Source organism: Anabrus simplex, chromosome 7 (genome assembly GCF_040414725.1).
Source record: "Anabrus simplex isolate iqAnaSimp1 chromosome 7, ASM4041472v1, whole genome shotgun sequence".
Taxonomy (NCBI): domain Eukaryota; kingdom Metazoa; phylum Arthropoda; class Insecta; order Orthoptera; family Tettigoniidae; genus Anabrus; species Anabrus simplex.
The window spans coordinates 201,493,160-201,513,533 of NC_090271.1; the positions used below are offsets into that span (position 1 = coordinate 201,493,160).

At 37.7% G+C, this 20,374-nt stretch overlaps 1 protein-coding gene across 1 annotated transcript in view; it reads left to right on the plus strand.

The window, feature by feature from the left end:
* Nucleotides 1-20,107, plus strand: part of LOC136877468 (carbonyl reductase [NADPH] 1) — a 172,210-nt gene extending 152,103 nt beyond the window's left edge. The window contains exon 6 of the mRNA XM_067151527.2: nt 19,894-20,107. Coding sequence (XP_067007628.1) covers nt 19,894-20,006 — 113 coding nt within the window. The 3' untranslated portion in view covers nt 20,007-20,107. The remainder of the gene's footprint in view (nt 1-19,893) is intronic.
* The last annotated feature ends 267 nt before the right edge of the window (nt 20,108-20,374 follow it).

The following is a 20,374-nucleotide window of genomic DNA, read 5'->3' on the forward strand; positions in this document are numbered from 1 at the left end:
CTGTGACATTTTGTCGTATCTCTCTCCCTTATACGTTCAATTTGGCCGTATTTCTGGATAGTTCGTAAATTTGGTGATTTTTACAAGTATATTTCATTGTTTGACACACTTATAAGAATGATAGGATCATCACGTTGTGTGCGCACATTGGCACGATTAAGGGACATATGTGTACCAAATTTCATGATTCTAGCTTATACATACGTAGGCAAAAAGTAATGTAAAATGTTAAGAATGCACCCAAATTTCACCCTATTCAAAATTTGATCTCAATTTACCCCCTTAATATTGGAGACACGAGGAAATGGTTTAGAAACAAATATGTAGAGCGATAAATGAGGCGTCTGATGGCGTAAGCCGTTTCTTAATATCATAAACCGTTTAGGAGATATGAATCTCGAAGTGGAAGTCTGCACTTTTCAACGTGCTCATGCTTATCTGTCATCTATATATATAAAAGCAAGTCGGGCTGGAGCGATGTATATATAAATATTTAAAAATGAAAAAAGACGTGAATTAATGACGCACTTCCATAAATCTCAGAAATTTGAAACTTGGTACGGAGGAAACTGATGACCCCAGGATCCCTAGAAAAATCTGAAATTCTCAAAATTCCGTGAAGGGGGCACGCTGGGGGGGCTCAAATTTTGGGCTCAGCATAAGAACACAGTCGTATAGTATATCCAAAACGATAACCTATAGGTTTCGTGGGCTTAAAAATTTTCGAGAATTTCCTCATTTTTATCCCCTATCCCCCCAAATCAAAATGGCGGCACAACCTGCCAGACGAAGTAGACAATTGAAATTTGGTGAAATTATAGCTTTTGGTCCCTAACCGACGGGAAAATTCCAAGATGTTCAAATTTTTAACTTTTTACCCCCCAAAGATATCGAAATATGGAGGCAATTTTAATGACTGTGCAGACATTCCTTTTGAGCTATTTTTTGGCTAAACGGTAAGTCGTATCACAAAACGGATGGCACAATGTCCCTTCAATTCGGAGTGATCTACAACTTTGGTCCTGTGACATTTTGTCGTATCTCTCTCCCTTATACGTTCAATTTGGCCGTATTTCTGGATTGTTCGTAAATTTGGTGATTTTTACAAGTATATTTCATTGTTTGACACTTTTATAAGAATGATAGGATCATCACGTTGTGTGCGCACATTGGCACGATTAAGGGACATGTCTGTACCAAATTTCATGATTCTAGCTTATACATAAGTAGGCAAAAAGTAATGTAAAATGTTAAAAATGCACCCAAATTTCACCCTATTCAAAATTTGATCTCAATTTACCCCCTTAATATTGGAGATACGAGGAAATGGTTTAGAAACAAATATGTAGAGCGATAAATGGGGCGTCTGATGGCGTAAGCCGTTTCTTAATATCATAAACCGTTTAGGAGATATGAATCTCGAAGTGGAAGTCTGCACTTTTCAACGTGCTCATGCTTATCCGTCATCTATCTATATATATAAAAGCAAGTCGGGCTGGAGCGATGTATATATAAATATTTAAAAATGAAAAAAGACGTGAATTAATGAGGCACTTCCATAAATCTCAGAAATTTGAAACTTGGTACGGAGGAAACTGATGACCCCAGGATCCCTAGAAAAATCGGAAATTCTCAAAATTCCGTGAAGGGGGCACGCTGGGGGGGCTCAAATTTTGGGCTCAGCATAAGAACACAGTCGTATAGTATATCCAAAACGATAACCTATAGGTTTCGTGGGCTTAAAAATTTTCGAGAATTTCCTCATTTTTATCCCCTATCCCCCCAAATCAAAATGGCGGCACAACCTGCCAGACGAAGTAGACAATTAAAATTTGGTGAAATTATAGCTTTTGGTCCCTAACCGACGGGAAAATTCCAAGATGTTCAAATTTTTAACTTTTTACCCCCCAAAGATATCGAAATATGGAGGCAATTTTAATGACTGTGCAGACATTCCTTTTGAGCTATTTTTTGGCTAAACGGTAAGTCGTATCACAAAACGGATGGCACAATGTCCCTTCAATTCGGAGTGATCTACAACTTTGGTCCTGTGACATTTTGTCGTATCTCTCTCCCTTATACGTTAAATTTGGCCGTATTTCTGGATTGTTCGTAAATTTGGTGATTGTTACAAGTATATTTCATTGTTTGACACACTTATATGAATGATAGGATCATCACGTTGTGTGTGCACATTGGCACGATTAAGGGACATGTGTGTACCAAATTTCATGAGTCTAGCTTATACATAAGTAGGCAAAAAGTAATGTAAAATGTTAAAAATGCACCCAAATTTCACCCTATTCAAAATTTGATCTCAATTTACCCCCTTACTATTGGAGATACGAGGAAATGGTTTAGAAACAAATATGTAGAGCGATAAATGAGGCGTCTAATGGCGTAAGCCGTTTCTTAATATCATAAACCGTTTAGGAGATATGAATCTCGAAGTGGAAGTCTGCAGTTTTCAACGTGCTCATGCTTATCCGTCATCTATATATATAAAAGCAAGTCGGGCTGGAGCGATGTATATATAAATATTTAAAAATGAAAAAAGACGTGAATTAATGAGGCACTTCCATAAATCTCAGAAATCTGAAACTCGGTACGGAGGAAACTGATGACCCCAGGATCCCTAGAAAAATCGGAAATTCTCAAAATTCCGTGAAGGGGGCACGCTGGGGGGGCTCAAATTTTGGGCTCAGCATAAGAACACAGTCGTATAGTATATCCAAAACGATAACCTATAGGTTTCGTGGGCTTAAAAATTTTCGAGAATTTCCTCATTTTTATCCCCTATCCCCCCAAATCAAAATGGCGGCACAACCTGCCAGACGAAGTAGACAATTGAAATTTGGTGAAATTATAGCTTTTGGTCCCTAACCGACGGGAAAATTCCAAGATGTTCAAATTTTTCACTTTTTACCCCCCAAAGATATCGAAATATGGAGGCAATTTTAATGACTGTGCAGACATTCCTTTTGAGCTATTTTTTGGCTAAACGGTAAGTCGTATCACAAAACGGATGGCACAATGTCCCTTCAATTCGGAGTGATCTACAACTTTGGTCCTGTGACATTTTGTCGTATCTCTCTCCCTTATACGTTCAATTTGGCCGTATTTCTGGATTGTTCGTAAATTTGGTGATTTTTACAAGTATATTTCATTGTTTGACACTTTTATAAGAATGATAGGATCATCACGTTGTGTGCGCACATTGGCACGATTAAGGGACATGTCTGTACCAAATTTCATGATTCTAGCTTATACATAAGTAGGCAAAAAGTAATGTAAAATGTTAAAAATGCACCCAAATTTCACCCTATTCAAAATTTGATCTCAATTTACCCCCTTAATATTGGAGATACGAGGAAATGGTTTAGAAACAAATATGTAGAGCGATAAATGGGGCGTCTGATGGCGTAAGCCGTTTCTTAATATCATAAACCGTTTAGGAGATATGAATCTCGAAGTGGAAGTCTGCACTTTTCAACGTGCTCATGCTTATCCGTCATCTATCTATATATATAAAAGCAAGTCGGGCTGGAGCGATGTATATATAAATATTTAAAAATGAAAAAAGACGTGAATTAATGAGGCACTTCCAGAAATCTCAGAAATTTGAAACTTTGTACGGGGGAAACTGATGACCCCAGGATCCTTAGAAAAATCGGAAATTCTCAAAATTCCCTGAAGGGGGCACGCTGGGGGGGCTCAAATTTTGGGCTCAGCATAAGAACACAGTCGTATAGTATATCCAAAACGATAACCTATAGGTTTCGTGGGCTTAAAAATTTTCGAGAATTTCCTCATTTTTATCCCCTATCCCCCCAAATCAAAATGGCGGCACAACCTGCCAGACGAAGTAGACAATTGAAATTTGGTGAAATTATAGCTTTTGGTCCCTAACCGACGAGAAAATTCCAAGATGTTCAAATTTTTCACTTTTTACCCCCCAAAGATATCGAAATATGGAGGCAATTTTAATGACTGTGCAGACATTCCTTTTGAGCTATTTTTTGGCTAAACGGTAAGTCGTATCACAAAACGGATGGCACAATGTCCCTTCAATTCGGAGTGATCTACAACTTTGGTCCTGTGACATTTTGTCGTATCTCTCTCCCTTATACGTTAACTTTGGCCGTATTTCTGGATTGTTCGTAAATTTGGTGATTGTTACAAGTATATTTCATTGTTTGACACACTCATATGAATGATAGGATCATCACGTTGTGTGTGCACATTGGCACGATTAAGGAACATGTGTGTACCAAATTTCATGAGTCTAGCTTATACATAAGTAGGCAAAAAGTAATGTAAAATGTTAAAAATGCACCCAAATTTCACCCTATTCAAAATTTGATCTCAATTTACCCCCTTACTATTGGAGATACGAGGAAATGGTTTAGAAACAAATATGTAGAGCGATAAATGAGGCGTCTGATGGCGTAAGCCGTTTCTTAATATCATAAACCGTTTAGGAGATATGAATCTCGAAGTGGAAGTCTGCACTTTTCAACGTGCTCATGCTTATCTGTCATCTATATATATAAAAGCAAGTCGGGCTGGAGCGATGTATATATAAATATTTAAAAATGAAAAAAGACGTGAATTAATGAGGCACTTCCATAAATCTCAGAAATTTGAAACTTGGTACGGAGGAAACTGATGACCCCAGGATCCCTAGAAAAATCGGAAATTCTCAAAATTCCGTGAAGGGGGCACGCTGGGGGGGCTCAAATTTTGGGCTCAGCATAAGAACACAGTCGTATAGTATATCCAAAACGATAACCTATAGGTTTCGTGGGCTTAAAAATTTTCGAGAATTTCCTCATTTTTATCCCCTATCCCCCCAAATCAAAATGGCGGCACAACCTGCCAGACGAAGTAGACAATTGAAATTTGGTGAAATTATAGCTTTTGGTCCCTAACCGACGGGAAAATTCCAAGATGTTCAAATTTTTAACTTTTTACCCCCCAAAGATATCGAAATATGGAGGCAATTTTAATGACTGTGCAGACATTCCTTTTGAGCTATTTTTTGGCTAAACGGTAAGTCGTATCACAAAACGGATGGCACAATGTCCCTTCAATTCGGAGTGATCTACAACTTTGGTCCTGTGACATTTTGTCGTATCTCTCTCCCTTATACGTTCAATTTGGCCGTATTTCTGGATAGTTCGTAAATTTGGTGATTTTTACAAGTATATTTCATTGTTTGACACACTTATAAGAATGATAGGATCATCACGTTGTGTGCGCACATTGGCACGATTAAGGGACATATGTGTACCAAATTTCATGATTCTAGCTTATACATACGTAGGCAAAAAGTAATGTAAAATGTTAAGAATGCACCCAAATTTCACCCTATTCAAAATTTGATCTCAATTTACCCCCTTAATATTGGAGACACGAGGAAATGGTTTAGAAACAAATATGTAGAGCGATAAATGAGGCGTCTGATGGCGTAAGCCGTTTCTTAATATCATAAACCGTTTAGGAGATATGAATCTCGAAGTGGAAGTCTGCACTTTTCAACGTGCTCATGCTTATCTGTCATCTATATATATAAAAGCAAGTCGGGCTGGAGCGATGTATATATAAATATTTAAAAATGAAAAAAGACGTGAATTAATGACGCACTTCCATAAATCTCAGAAATTTGAAACTTGGTACGGAGGAAACTGATGACCCCAGGATCCCTAGAAAAATCTGAAATTCTCAAAATTCCGTGAAGGGGGCACGCTGGGGGGGCTCAAATTTTGGGCTCAGCATAAGAACACAGTCGTATAGTATATCCAAAACGATAACCTATAGGTTTCGTGGGCTTAAAAATTTTCGAGAATTTCCTCATTTTTATCCCCTATCCCCCCAAATCAAAATGGCGGCACAACCTGCCAGACGAAGTAGACAATTGAAATTTGGTGAAATTATAGCTTTTGGTCCCTAACCGACGGGAAAATTCCAAGATGTTCAAATTTTTAACTTTTTACCCCCCAAAGATATCGAAATATGGAGGCAATTTTAATGACTGTGCAGACATTCCTTTTGAGCTATTTTTTGGCTAAACGGTAAGTCGTATCACAAAACGGATGGCACAATGTCCCTTCAATTCGGAGTGATCTACAACTTTGGTCCTGTGACATTTTGTCGTATCTCTCTCCCTTATACGTTCAATTTGGCCGTATTTCTGGATTGTTCGTAAATTTGGTGATTTTTACAAGTATATTTCATTGTTTGACACTTTTATAAGAATGATAGGATCATCACGTTGTGTGCGCACATTGGCACGATTAAGGGACATGTCTGTACCAAATTTCATGATTCTAGCTTATACATAAGTAGGCAAAAAGTAATGTAAAATGTTAAAAATGCACCCAAATTTCACCCTATTCAAAATTTGATCTCAATTTACCCCCTTAATATTGGAGATACGAGGAAATGGTTTAGAAACAAATATGTAGAGCGATAAATGGGGCGTCTGATGGCGTAAGCCGTTTCTTAATATCATAAACCGTTTAGGAGATATGAATCTCGAAGTGGAAGTCTGCACTTTTCAACGTGCTCATGCTTATCCGTCATCTATCTATATATATAAAAGCAAGTCGGGCTGGAGCGATGTATATATAAATATTTAAAAATGAAAAAAGACGTGAATTAATGAGGCACTTCCATAAATCTCAGAAATTTGAAACTTGGTACGGAGGAAACTGATGACCCCAGGATCCCTAGAAAAATCGGAAATTCTCAAAATTCCGTGAAGGGGGCACGCTGGGGGGGCTCAAATTTTGGGCTCAGCATAAGAACACAGTCGTATAGTATATCCAAAACGATAACCTATAGGTTTCGTGGGCTTAAAAATTTTCGAGAATTTCCTCATTTTTATCCCCTATCCCCCCAAATCAAAATGGCGGCACAACCTGCCAGACGAAGTAGACAATTAAAATTTGGTGAAATTATAGCTTTTGGTCCCTAACCGACGGGAAAATTCCAAGATGTTCAAATTTTTAACTTTTTACCCCCCAAAGATATCGAAATATGGAGGCAATTTTAATGACTGTGCAGACATTCCTTTTGAGCTATTTTTTGGCTAAACGGTAAGTCGTATCACAAAACGGATGGCACAATGTCCCTTCAATTCGGAGTGATCTACAACTTTGGTCCTGTGACATTTTGTCGTATCTCTCTCCCTTATACGTTAAATTTGGCCGTATTTCTGGATTGTTCGTAAATTTGGTGATTGTTACAAGTATATTTCATTGTTTGACACACTTATATGAATGATAGGATCATCACGTTGTGTGTGCACATTGGCACGATTAAGGGACATGTGTGTACCAAATTTCATGAGTCTAGCTTATACATAAGTAGGCAAAAAGTAATGTAAAATGTTAAAAATGCACCCAAATTTCACCCTATTCAAAATTTGATCTCAATTTACCCCCTTACTATTGGAGATACGAGGAAATGGTTTAGAAACAAATATGTAGAGCGATAAATGAGGCGTCTAATGGCGTAAGCCGTTTCTTAATATCATAAACCGTTTAGGAGATATGAATCTCGAAGTGGAAGTCTGCAGTTTTCAACGTGCTCATGCTTATCCGTCATCTATATATATAAAAGCAAGTCGGGCTGGAGCGATGTATATATAAATATTTAAAAATGAAAAAAGACGTGAATTAATGAGGCACTTCCATAAATCTCAGAAATCTGAAACTCGGTACGGAGGAAACTGATGACCCCAGGATCCCTAGAAAAATCGGAAATTCTCAAAATTCCGTGAAGGGGGCACGCTGGGGGGGCTCAAATTTTGGGCTCAGCATAAGAACACAGTCGTATAGTATATCCAAAACGATAACCTATAGGTTTCGTGGGCTTAAAAATTTTCGAGAATTTCCTCATTTTTATCCCCTATCCCCCCAAATCAAAATGGCGGCACAACCTGCCAGACGAAGTAGACAATTGAAATTTGGTGAAATTATAGCTTTTGGTCCCTAACCGACGGGAAAATTCCAAGATGTTCAGATTTTTCTTTTTTTACCCCCCCAAAGATATCGAAATATGGAGGCAATTTTAATGACTGTGCAGACATTCCTTTTGAGCTATTTTTTGGCTAAACGGTAAGTCGTATCACAAAACGGATGGCACAATGTCCCTTCAATTCGGAGTGATCTACAACTTTGGTCCTGTGACATTTTGTCGTATCTCTCTCCCTTATACGTTCAATTTGGCCGTATTTCTGGATTGTTCGTAAATTTGGTGATTTTTACAAGTATATTTCATTGTTTGACACACTTATAAGAATGATAGGATCATAACGTTGTGTGCGCACATTGGCACGATTAAGGGACATATGTGTACCAAATTTCATGATTCTAGCTTATACATAAGTAGGCAAAAAGTAATGTAAAATGTTAAAAATGCACCCAAATTTCACCCTATTCAAAATTTGATCTCAATTTACCCCCTTAATATGGGAGATACGAGGAAATGGTTTAGAAACAAGCATGTAGAGCGATAAATGAGGCGTCTGATGGCGCAAACCGTTTCTTAATATCATAAACCGTTTAGGAGATATGAATCTCGAAGTGTAAGTCTGCACTTTTCAACGTGCTCATGCTTATCCGTCATCTATATAAATAAAATCGTAACGACCGTGTGTCTGTACATTGATTATTTTGGCGAATTTTCCGTACAGTTATCCGTTTCACCTGTAATTATGACCATCTGCATCATTTTTATCTTTGGTGTCCGTTTGTCTGTTTGTTTGTCTGTTTGTCTGTTTGTCTGTCCTTCTATAACTTGTAAACTACTGGATATATTTCCACCAAACTTCATATTTAGAATCCACCTGTCCTTGGGTAGGTTTTAGCGCAAAAAATAAAAGCGTAACGACCGTGTGTCTGTACATTGATTTTGGCGAAATTTCCGTACAGTTATCCGTTTCAGGTGTAATAATGACCATCTGCATCATTTTTATCTTTGGTGTCTGTTTGTCTGTTTGTCTGTTTGTCTGTTTGTCTGTTTGTCTGTTTGTCTGTCCTTCTATAACTTGAAAACTACTGGATATGTTTCCACCAAACTTCATATTTAGAATCCACCTCTCCTTGGGTAGGTTTTAGCTCAAATATCGTTTCTAAATCCCTGAACTGAGTGGGGCTTTTTACGAAACCGAAACCGTGATTTTGCACTCCCTAAGAGTATACACAACCGAACTTAATGGAAATCAACCTGCCTTAATGAAAATGAATTTCTAAACCTTTTTTTCTCATGTGCATCATTTCGATAACAGGATTTAGTAAGGGATATATCATTAACGGACCGTTTTTCGGTACAAATCCCAGCGGGTGCGTGTAAAGCGTACTTCTTACAACTTGAAAACTAACAAGATATTTGAACCAAATTTTATATATAGCATCCATCTGTCCAGGGGTAGGTTTCCTTGGTGTCTGTTAGTTAGTTAGTTAGTTTGTTTGTTTGTTTCTTTGTTTGTTGGTCTGTTTGTCTTTCTCTAACTTGAAAACTAATGGATATATTTCCACCTAACTTCATATTTAGAATCCACCTGTCCTTTGCGGAGGTTTTAGGGCAAATATTGTTTCTAAATCCCTGAACTAATTGGGGGTTTATACGAAACCGAAACCGTGATTTTGCACTCCCTCTAAATACACACAACCAAACTTTATGGAAATCTACCTGCCTTAATGGAAATTAATTTCTAAACCTTTTCTTCTCATGTGCATAATTTCAATCACTTACAGGAAAGATAGTATGATCAAACTCTACACGAACATTGGCCCACCCAGTACCCATATGTGAGCCAAATGCTATGTCACATAATTATCCCAAAAGTAATGGAAATGTAAGATATTCTTACACAAATTTCAACCTATTCAACGTTTTTGATTCAATCTGACCCATGAATAGATTAGATGCGAGAAAATATCATAGGACCAGCCATTTAGATCGCTAAATACTGCGCCTTACGGTACAATCCTTTGTCGATATGACGTACCGTTTAGCAGCAGTTAATCTGTAAATGAAGGTCTGCAATATTGTAAACATTCATATACTTTCGTATGTCCATCTGTATATATATTCATTGATGTCGATTTGTAGAGATCGAGAAAGGATGTGTCTGCTATTGTAATCAGTACTCCCTACTCCGACTTTGACTGCTGGCAGTAAGAATTGGGTCCTTCTCCAACTCCTGTGTAACTGGCATTAGTAAGGAGGGCCTACCATTTTAATGAATAATTCACTTTTCGATTTGTCTTGCAGAAGGCAAGGGATCATGCAGTTTTGTTCGAAAGTCCCTTACTCTATTGTTTGGCTCTAGGCCAGGGTGCCCGCCATTATAAACAAATGTTCCAATCTAAAATTTGACTAGCATTAGGCATAGTGGCCTGCTATTTTCATGGAAACTCACTAATTCTATGTGACTGGCAGTAAGCTGGCTAGCAGCAGTAAAAAGGGACTGTCATTATAATGATAACTGCACAACTCAATTTTGACTGGTGGTAGGGAAGTTGCCTGGTATTATAATAAAAACTCCTCAACTGTAACCTGTCTGAAAGTAGGAAATGGGTCTGCCATTGTAACTAAAACTCCCCAAATCGATTGTGACCGCGCAGTAGGCATTGGGGCCTGCAATTATAATGTAAACTTGCCAACTCGATTGTGAATGGCAGTAGGCAAGTGAGCCTGGCGTTATCATCACAACTCCGCAACCCTCACTTTACATTGGAAACAACGTATGTGGACCTCCCCATGCTATTTCTCGGATAAGGCTAAGAGACATGCAATTTTAAAACAATCTCATTTGCTGCACGCACAGTATTTACGTCGATATCCGTATACAATGTAGAATACCGTAGCGAAGCACGGGTACATTTGCTAGTTAATTATATACGTCCCTTGATAGCCAAAAGGGCCAACGTTACATTTTGTTAATTTTTCAGGAGAAGCAAAAAACGTTTCAGGAAATGTTGGTTTATCTTCAGGTAAATAATGATAGTTCATATAAAGCGTGAAAATTTTCTGTTTATGTTGATACAATTTTTTTCTGTTATTATTGGTTATAACTGAAATAGATGTAAATTACATGTTAAAACTGCAACGTTCGCCCTTTTGCCAGTAAGCCTCCATATTGGAATTAATACCTTGGCCCATTTGTAGGTAACTTTATCTGACATTGGCCCTTTTGGCAGCAAATATTTGGTTGTCAATTTTGCAGTGCTGAACCCCAATCTCAAGTAATTATCATTGAAAGAAGTAGAACTGCACACAAATTGAATGGAAATTGGGTAATCAAATCCCATCAGTGTGTTTATAGTATTTAATCATTTCAAAATTACCTTACAGCCATAAAAATAAACTACACATAACAAAGGATCAAACATGTTAGCAGCGTTCTAATAGTATGGGGTAATAAAAAACTAAAAGTTCGGGATGTTCTAGTTAGAAATTTAAACTACATTACTTGAAATAAATCCAAAATACTCGAGTACTTATTAAATGAAGTAGAATTTCAACTCAGACATCCTCTTCATTTGTTTCTAACAGTGTGTCTGGTACATTAGGCATGGGCTTCAGACTGAGGTGTTCATCATAGTAACAAGGATGAATAACACCTGATGTGCACTAGTTATGCAAATCCTTGTATTTGGCTGAAGATACTGGAAGTTCCTTATTGTAAAGTAAAAAGAAATCAGGTTTTACTAGAGCAGCTCAGGGTGATCTCTTAGATTTTTGCTAGATTTCAGTTTCTATACTATCATTAAGTTGCAGTGAGCATTTTACTAATATCTTACATGAGTCCTTAGAAAATACAACCTTTCTTGCATTCGTCAATATTACCTTAGTCCCATCTGGTCTCATCATGGAAATATCGCCAACAAATTCTTTCCAGCTATAGCAATCGTATGTCAGCACTTTTACCTCATATGGAGCAGGCTGTGTTCGGGCAGTACGAATACTTGTGGACCACTCGCTGGGAGCCCATATCGTTTTCCTTCCGTAGTTAGATTCACTTGTGGAATGCATTGAATCGGCAGGCATGAAGGAATGCCCTGGCATTAGGCATATTAGACAACAAAAAATCATGTTGCTGTTCAAGGGAACCCAGCTGCCAATATGATTCGAAAATCAGTTTCCTATCATTCTCTGTGAATAAGTGACAGCTAACAGATTTAGTGCACTTTCATCCAAAGCATAAGTATTTTCCCAAACTCCTCTTATTTTTCTGAAAACCTTTTGAATTTGTGTACTCACTTTCCTCCCTTCTAGCTATTTTATTGTTCAATTTTGCAGAAAATGGCCTTTGTTTTCGCTTTCCTGTTTTCCCTACGCACTCACTATCACTAACAATATTTACGCACCCTTGAGCATTACCACTGTGGGCATAATTTTGTATACTGCCCTGTGTTCCTACAATAATTGCAGCTGAAAAAATTTCCTGAGTGTTGTTGATTGAAGACTTTTTAAAGGTCGAGTTCAAGGTTACCATACAATCTGCTTCTGTTGCAAACTCACTGATTGTTTGAATGTCATTATTAGTAGACACGAAGCGGTCCAGTTCACGATCACTTATATTTGTACCCATTTCCACAGGCTCAAAACTAATGTCACTAATGCTAAATTGATCATTTTGTGGACCTGTAGTTGCACGTTCTCCAATTCGTTCATTATAAGCTTCCTCGAACTGCTCAAATTCAGATAGATTTGAACTTACTTCATCAGGATCAACAAGATCAACAATTTCACTATTTACCAATGGCTGATTTTGTGATTCTGGAGACGTACTCTCTTTAATGCAGAAATTAATGGCTCCTTCAAATGTTTGTCATGAGAGTTGAACAATACGACGAGAGAGGATGGTTGCCCAGTTGTACTTCCTCTTAAAACAATAATCACCACCACCAACACGACGAGACCGTGCTGACATAGTGGTACAGTTCGTAGTCACTGAAAAAAGGCATGATTTATTTACAGCCTGCACAAGGTTCAAAATCATTATTTCGAAGTTTTCTGTTATTTTAAAATCAAGTAAAAGACTTGGCAAACTTCGTATAAACTTATTCGTAATTATGAAATAAATATTGAAAAACAATAGAAAGCCAATCTCTTGAAGTGTGGCTAAGCCTAAACATTATTTATAAAGTATAATCTAACTTCACTCTGTAATTAACTGTACACAGTAACATCTAAAACGTACAATAATGAAAATATTAATATAACATAACCTCACAAGATTCTTACATGGCTTGACCTAGAAGCAAGGCACAATGTTAAGTTACATACTTTGATATAAAATAAATGTTTATTACCTTACCTCCAAATGTTCTTATGGATGACTTATTTGTAGACTGATGTGGGATGGAATTATTTCTCCTCTGACTGTTATTATTCGACACAAATACGACAGTCCAAGAGATATCTCAGTATGAGATTGTGTTATAGAGAGATGTTGTTAACATGAATACTACAAACAAAACACGGTAAACTGTACCTCTAGCTGACTCTGAAGCATAATACGGGTACATACGTAATGATACATTGTAAATTACATTATCTGTAATTGTAACGAAGCTCCAACTAAGGATATAATGTACCCAATTTACGTTCGTAAAACAGGCTATATGTATTGTAAAGATAGGATGTTGGCCCTTATGACGGTAACGTCTGGAGAACGTTCGCCCTTGGCTCATACTTTGATTTTGTATTTTTCGGCTTATTATGGGACTAAAACGTCTGCCCCTTTGCCAGAATGTGCATTTCACATAGCTAAATACGAATATATCAATAACTCAATTTCGCAAAAAATGTAACGTTGGCCCTTTTGGCTATCAAGGGACGATATTATGATTTTTGGCTTTCAGGTACTTGGGTATAAAGCTATCTTCTTCAGGACTAGAATTTGTCTGTGAAATCTAACCTAAGCTTAAATCTAAGTTTCAAATACAATAAACACATTAAAATACACAGTACATAGTAAAATTCATTAAAATAATGAGTATAAAACACTTTATGGGTTTGAATGTGTGTGTCTTGTGTGTATCTTCATTCCCGTTTTTGAGTCCAAGGTTGTAAATAATTCAGTACTTGTGTTCGTAGGCAATGCTGTGGTTCTCTTAAGAAGTCTTATTATTTACTTAAATGATGTCTTCACGTGTATGTGTGGTAAAAAACATAACACATGCCATAGAATCGTCAAACGACACACCCAGCTCTACCCCTACCCCCACAACTGCAACTCTCCCTACCCCTCTGTTCACTCCCCTCACAGCAGCGGACAGAAACCTAAGGAGAGCGCGAAGTAGTACACGCCAAGCTCTCAGATCGAACGCAACCCAACCACGACAACAACAGTAAGTACACATTCACATCAGCACGCACACACACAGGCATTCCTTCAGCTTATAATGCTCTACTTACACTTTATATTGTCTTTCACAGATAATTATATACCAGCACACAGATATAGATGAGGAAGGAGCCACTACAACAACCAACTTAACATCAAGAAATACACACGATTGACCAAGACCATTTCATCTGCTTCCAAACTTAAGGAATAAGACTCCACTCACAGATGCACATACTTACCTCTGTCTATACAATTGGATTTTGTTAACAATAGAAGCTTTTTACTACGCATACACGTGAAGACATCATTTAAGTAAATAATAAGACTTCTTAAGAGAACCACAGCATTGCCTACGAATGCAAGTACTGAATTATTTACAACCTTGGACTCAAAAACGGGAATGAAGATGCATGCAAGACACACACACATTCAAACCCATGAAGTGTTTTATACTCATTATTTTAACACTAGAACGGCCGAACATTCCTCATACTTATAAAGGCCGCAGGCGGTCATTTAGACCGCTGCCGCTTACTGACATATACCTAGGATCCAGGATCTGGGAAACATGAGAATGTTCAATAATTTATCTTAAAACAACAGTTAACCATTAGGATGTATTGTATACAGATTAATCCATTGTTAAATATTAATAATTGTTCATATTTTCCCACTTCTAATAGGTAACAATGAAATATTTCGGCGGACTTGCTATTGAATGCCTTTGTGAAAAATTATGATAAAAATAACGGTCTCTATTTGTTTACAAGCCTATTTAGGCACTTGACAAGCAATTTATGCAAGTTATTACCTTACATGAACATTTTCTACAGACTACTTTGTTGCACGAAGAACATGTTTCAGAGGTTTTGTTCTCTTTACAATTGGAGTTCACTTGACATTGTCGTCGCTTACGACTGGCACATTGTACCTGAATCTGAGGCTCAGGCTGAAGTGTAGGGAGTTCAATCAACCGGGATCTTGTCTTCACAAAATAAGATCTTAGTTCTTGTATTACTTCAAGAATATAATCATGTCGAGAGATTCTCTGCCCCGTAACTTCCTTGTAGACTATCCATGAATTTATTGCTGCTAGATCAAGTACGTTGTAAAATACATGTACAGGCCACCTTCGGCATCCAGCTCTAGTGGAGTATTTACGCGCCATTTGATCAACTACATCCACACCATACTTAGTTCCGTTATAAAATTCAGTAGTACTAGGGAGCTTCTTGTTATCTTCACTGACTTGAACGCTTGTGTGTAGAGTGCTTAGCAGAAGCACATTCTTGTTCACTTTTCCTTGGTATACTGTGAAAGTAGTGTGATCTTCCTTTTGAAGTACGACAGTCTCGTACAGAAACATACATAGTGCTTTGATTGTTCCAACAATACTAGTTTTCTTCTCTTTCAGTCTTTCAGCCAACTTTACAGATGTAAAGAAGTTATCAGTGGTCACGTTACGTCCTTTCATGAGGTATGGGTCCATAAGTTTCATGACAACATTTTCAGGCGTTGACTCATTGGCGGGTCGCATTTCGTCTTTCCGAAGATAAGGAAACCCATTGCACACATACTTAGAATCAACGTCTACCAGTAGCCAGAATTTTATGCCAAATTTATCTGGCTTGTTAGCCATGTACTGCGTGAACCTGCACCGAGCTTTGCTGGGGAGGAGTTGTTCGTCAGCTGTGACATTCGCTCCTGGTTTATAGCACGCATAACAATTCTCAATAAATCTATTCCAAATAACCGAAGACAAAGCAAATTTATCTGTCTGCAAATGAGTGGATCTAGTTTTACGGAGATCAAAGCGCAAGTACCTTAGAATTTCTTTAAACCTGTTTCTTGCCATAGTGTTAGTGAAAACAGGGGGACCCCATAAAGAAGACCACATATGATCTACAGCTAGACTAGTAAGTTTAAAAGCTCCACGGGCAAATAACAAAGCAATAAAAGCATCTAATTCTTCCAAAGAAATAGACCAATTATTATCCGTTGTCTGTCTACGAGCTTCGGTCTCTGTGCACATCTTTATATGCTTCAACATGGATGCGTCAATGAATAAACGCCAGGCAGTAACCTTGCTGTTAGTTTCTACGTTACGCTTAGCGTGAGAAGTAGGCTCTGCTGCCTCTTACAGTACATTCTGAGCAGCCATCATTCCAGGGGATTCCCACTACTGTCGACAACAGTCCAAATAGTTGTTCCATCATTACCACATAACTGATCCCCTGGTGCAAATGAAGAAGACTTTACCAGTTCATGACCTCTCCCACCTCGTCCCCTTCCTCTTCAAACAGGTTGCCTGCTGCTAAGAGATCGTCCTCTGCTGCAAGATTGATCACGGCTGGATGAAGGAGTAACTGCGTCTGTCGTAGGTGCGAAGTCCACTGTGTGCATATAATCACCAGCCAAATCGCCATCACTATCCGACATATTATCACACTGTTGAGGTATAAAAACCTCATCGTCACTCATTGCGTCTATATCTGATAATGTATCTTCGTCACCTGATTGGTCTTTTCCTAGCTTTTCAAGTTCTGCTAATACTTGAACAGGAGTAAGTTTTTGCTGCCGAGCCATTATTACGCACTATACGACACAAGGGACAGGCACTAACTCGTCCACTCACTGCTAGAGGCATACCATTTAGTTACATCATACGCCCCTACAGCGCCACTTGTAAATATATCACAGGAAGCAAGCAGTGAGCAGAATAGAGCTCTCTGTATCAAGGAAGTGAAGCGGTCAAATTGACCGCTTATGGCCTTCCTAGGTCTAAGGGACAATATCGGTGTTCCCTTATTATCTACAGATATAATTTTTGGCATGAATGTACATAACCCTAAAAGATTAAAAGTCACAAAAGAACAACCTCGTGCGTAAAAAATTACGAGCGTGGAAATACCTTGAAATTCGCTAACGGTCAAAATGACCGCTCTGGCCGTTCTAGTGTTAATGAATTTTAATACGTACTGTGTATTTTAATGTGTTTATTGTATTTGAAACTTAGATTTAAGCTTAGGTTAGATTTCACAGACAAATTCTAGTCCTGAAGATAGCTTTATACACAAGTACCTGTAAGCCAAAAATCATAATATATAATTAATTCACACTTAATATGCCCAATTTGGACACTCAGACATGGTGCTTCCTCACGGCATCTTCCTTTAGAAGGGACAATATCAATTAATGCTTGACACATATGTAAAGGTATTTATGTTCAGCTGATGATGACCAATTAGGGTCGAAACCGGTACTGTAAGCTAATTCTTACAATAAACAGTATTGATAAGGTGGAAACCCTTTCTTATCTGTACATACTTAATTGTTACGAAATTGCAAACTCTGCATGAATTGTTAAAATGGTGTCAAAAGAAACGAAGTTATTGATTTTGAAGGAAATAGAAAGAAGGAAAGATATTCTTTTCGGTGCATTCAGCGAGAGTCTGAAAAAACAAGACAAAATAAATGGATGGATGGAAATATTTGACTTGCGAAAAGCTCATAGAGCTTTTGGGGGGGAAAGTTGGTCGTATGTAAGAGATATTCTGCTCATTAACGATTCCAGGAATGTCCTCCTTGGAACATGTTTGTTCAATATTTTCAGGCCAGCGAATAATTTGAGGAATTTTTTTTTATCATTTATTGCAGCTACCAAAGAATGTATTGACCTGCAGACTGAATATTTTGCCATCCCATACATATCTGCAATACCATGGTACTGCCATGTAGTGTTGTTAGTAACTGTTAGAGATTTATTTCTGTTCGTATGATGTTTTAACCTATGCCCAATATCTATCAAAAGTTCTTCCACTTGTATTATGCTTAATCTAAAACACTTGTTGTTTTCAAATAGTGTTAAACTGGAAGTTTATTCTTTTCCTATACAGACTAGTTTTCATTTTCATCACTATCACTACTGCTAGACCACATATTTATCAAAAATGTATCTGAAATAAGTATATTTAAATAGCACTAGTACATTTATATATTATTGTCCTTGTACTGGCAGAGAATACTTCCCAATTCACTAGTAAGTTGCAAGTACTAGTACTTTCGTGGAACACACCCATAAAAATTCACTGGTAATATGTAGATATGGAGTAGTAAATTACAACTGTAGAAAATTCTTTTGTGGAACAGAAACTCTGGTATTTGTACTAGTTACTAGAGAATTTACTTGTAATGTACAAGACCATACTTTTGTGGAATAGGCCCTTGGATGTTGCCTTGTGCAGCCTTGTTACAGTGGTAGGTATACGATGACCTTTGTGATAGTGACCACTTCTTGATACATATCAAGCTCTTGAATCAAAGGCAATCCGAAATACCTAAGCGATTTTTACTTCAAATGGGCTAATTGGCCAGAATTTTCAAAACACTCAGTGATGGCCGCTGAAGTGCTGGGGTCTGTTAGCGATCACGTTTCTTCCATTGTCACTAGAATTCTAACTGCTGCAGATGAAACAGTACCTTCCTCCTCCAGTATCCCTTGCCAGAAACAGGTCCCAGGATGGACAGACAAAATTGCAACAGCCATACATGATTGTCATCGGAATCTTACGATGACCAGCCATATTGCGTTTAAGCGCCTCCACGCTAAGTTCGTTTCTCGATTTGAGACAGTAAGGAAGCTACATGGTGAAAAATATGTGTCTTTCTTGTCGGCACATACTCCATCGCAAGTATAGACAAAACTCTATTGTATTGTAAGATTCCAGAACATTCCATCAGTCCTTGGATTATGATTCCTTCAGTCGTTGCAGATCACATTGCGTCACATTTCGCAGGTACTTCCAGCTCTGGGAGATACAACCCAGCATTTCTGCCTATTAAGCATGAGGCAGAGGCATGTCATCTCTCCTTCCCCTATAGTGCTTTGTGTTCCTTTAACGTGAGAATTTTGGAGTTCACTCACTCTGTGCAGGAACACTGCTCCTGTACTGGACAAAATCCACAATCGAATGCTTAAAACATTTGAGTGTCCGATGTCTCGAGGATATCTTCACCCTATTCAACAGAATATGGAGTGAGGGAGTGTTTCCATCTCAGGATCATGAGGGAGCTTTAATACTAATTCCTAAACCAGGTAAAGATCCAAAGAGTATAGATAGTTATAGGTCAATATGCCTTACAAATGGCATGTGAGCTTCCTGAGAAAATCGTGAATGGACGGTTAGTGTGGGCCTCTGAAGAGAGAGGTCTCTCATCTATCAGTGTGAGCCTTTTTATTTTTTTCCTTTTTTTCCACAGTAGCTTTACACTCCATTGCTGTTGATAATCACCAGTTAATAATACTATATTATAAGTAATCTTATACAATAATATAGGTAGTCAACAATGTGTGGAAATAACAATCTTGCATATATGTTAATTGGAAAAGAAAATGATATTCTGATGCATAGCATTATATGTGTTTTAGGACTTATTTGTGAGAATTGCACTTTTATCACAAGTAAATGGGATACACTTTTGAGTTACTGTTTGTAATTAAAGATGTACTTTTGATGGTTTAGGTGCTGATGCTCCTGTCTACTTGGCTCTTCTCCCTCCAAATATTCAGTCACCAAAAGGAGCCTATGTATGGTGTGACCGAAAGATTGTGGATTGGATCAACAAAATAACGTAGTTAACCTAAACATTCATCTCTGTTGTTTTGTTTAAAATCTATTTCACATTCCTGTTACTGTGTAACAAAGAGTAAAAATCATTAAACTTGCACAAAATATATTATTGTTTCTTCAATATTACAATACCTTAAAGTTTTCAGAAGCAAACTCAGCAGGTAAGACTCATTGACTATTAGAAAGAGGCGTATCCTCACCTACACAAAAGTAAAAGCTGCTTTACATACGTGGCCTCTGCTGGTTGGGACTTTCTTTGAAGTTTTATATTTGTAACAACAGTGTGTCTGTACATTGACTATTTTGGCGAAATTTTCATTCAGTTATCCCTTTCAGGTGTAATAATGACCATCTACATATTTTTTAGCTTTGG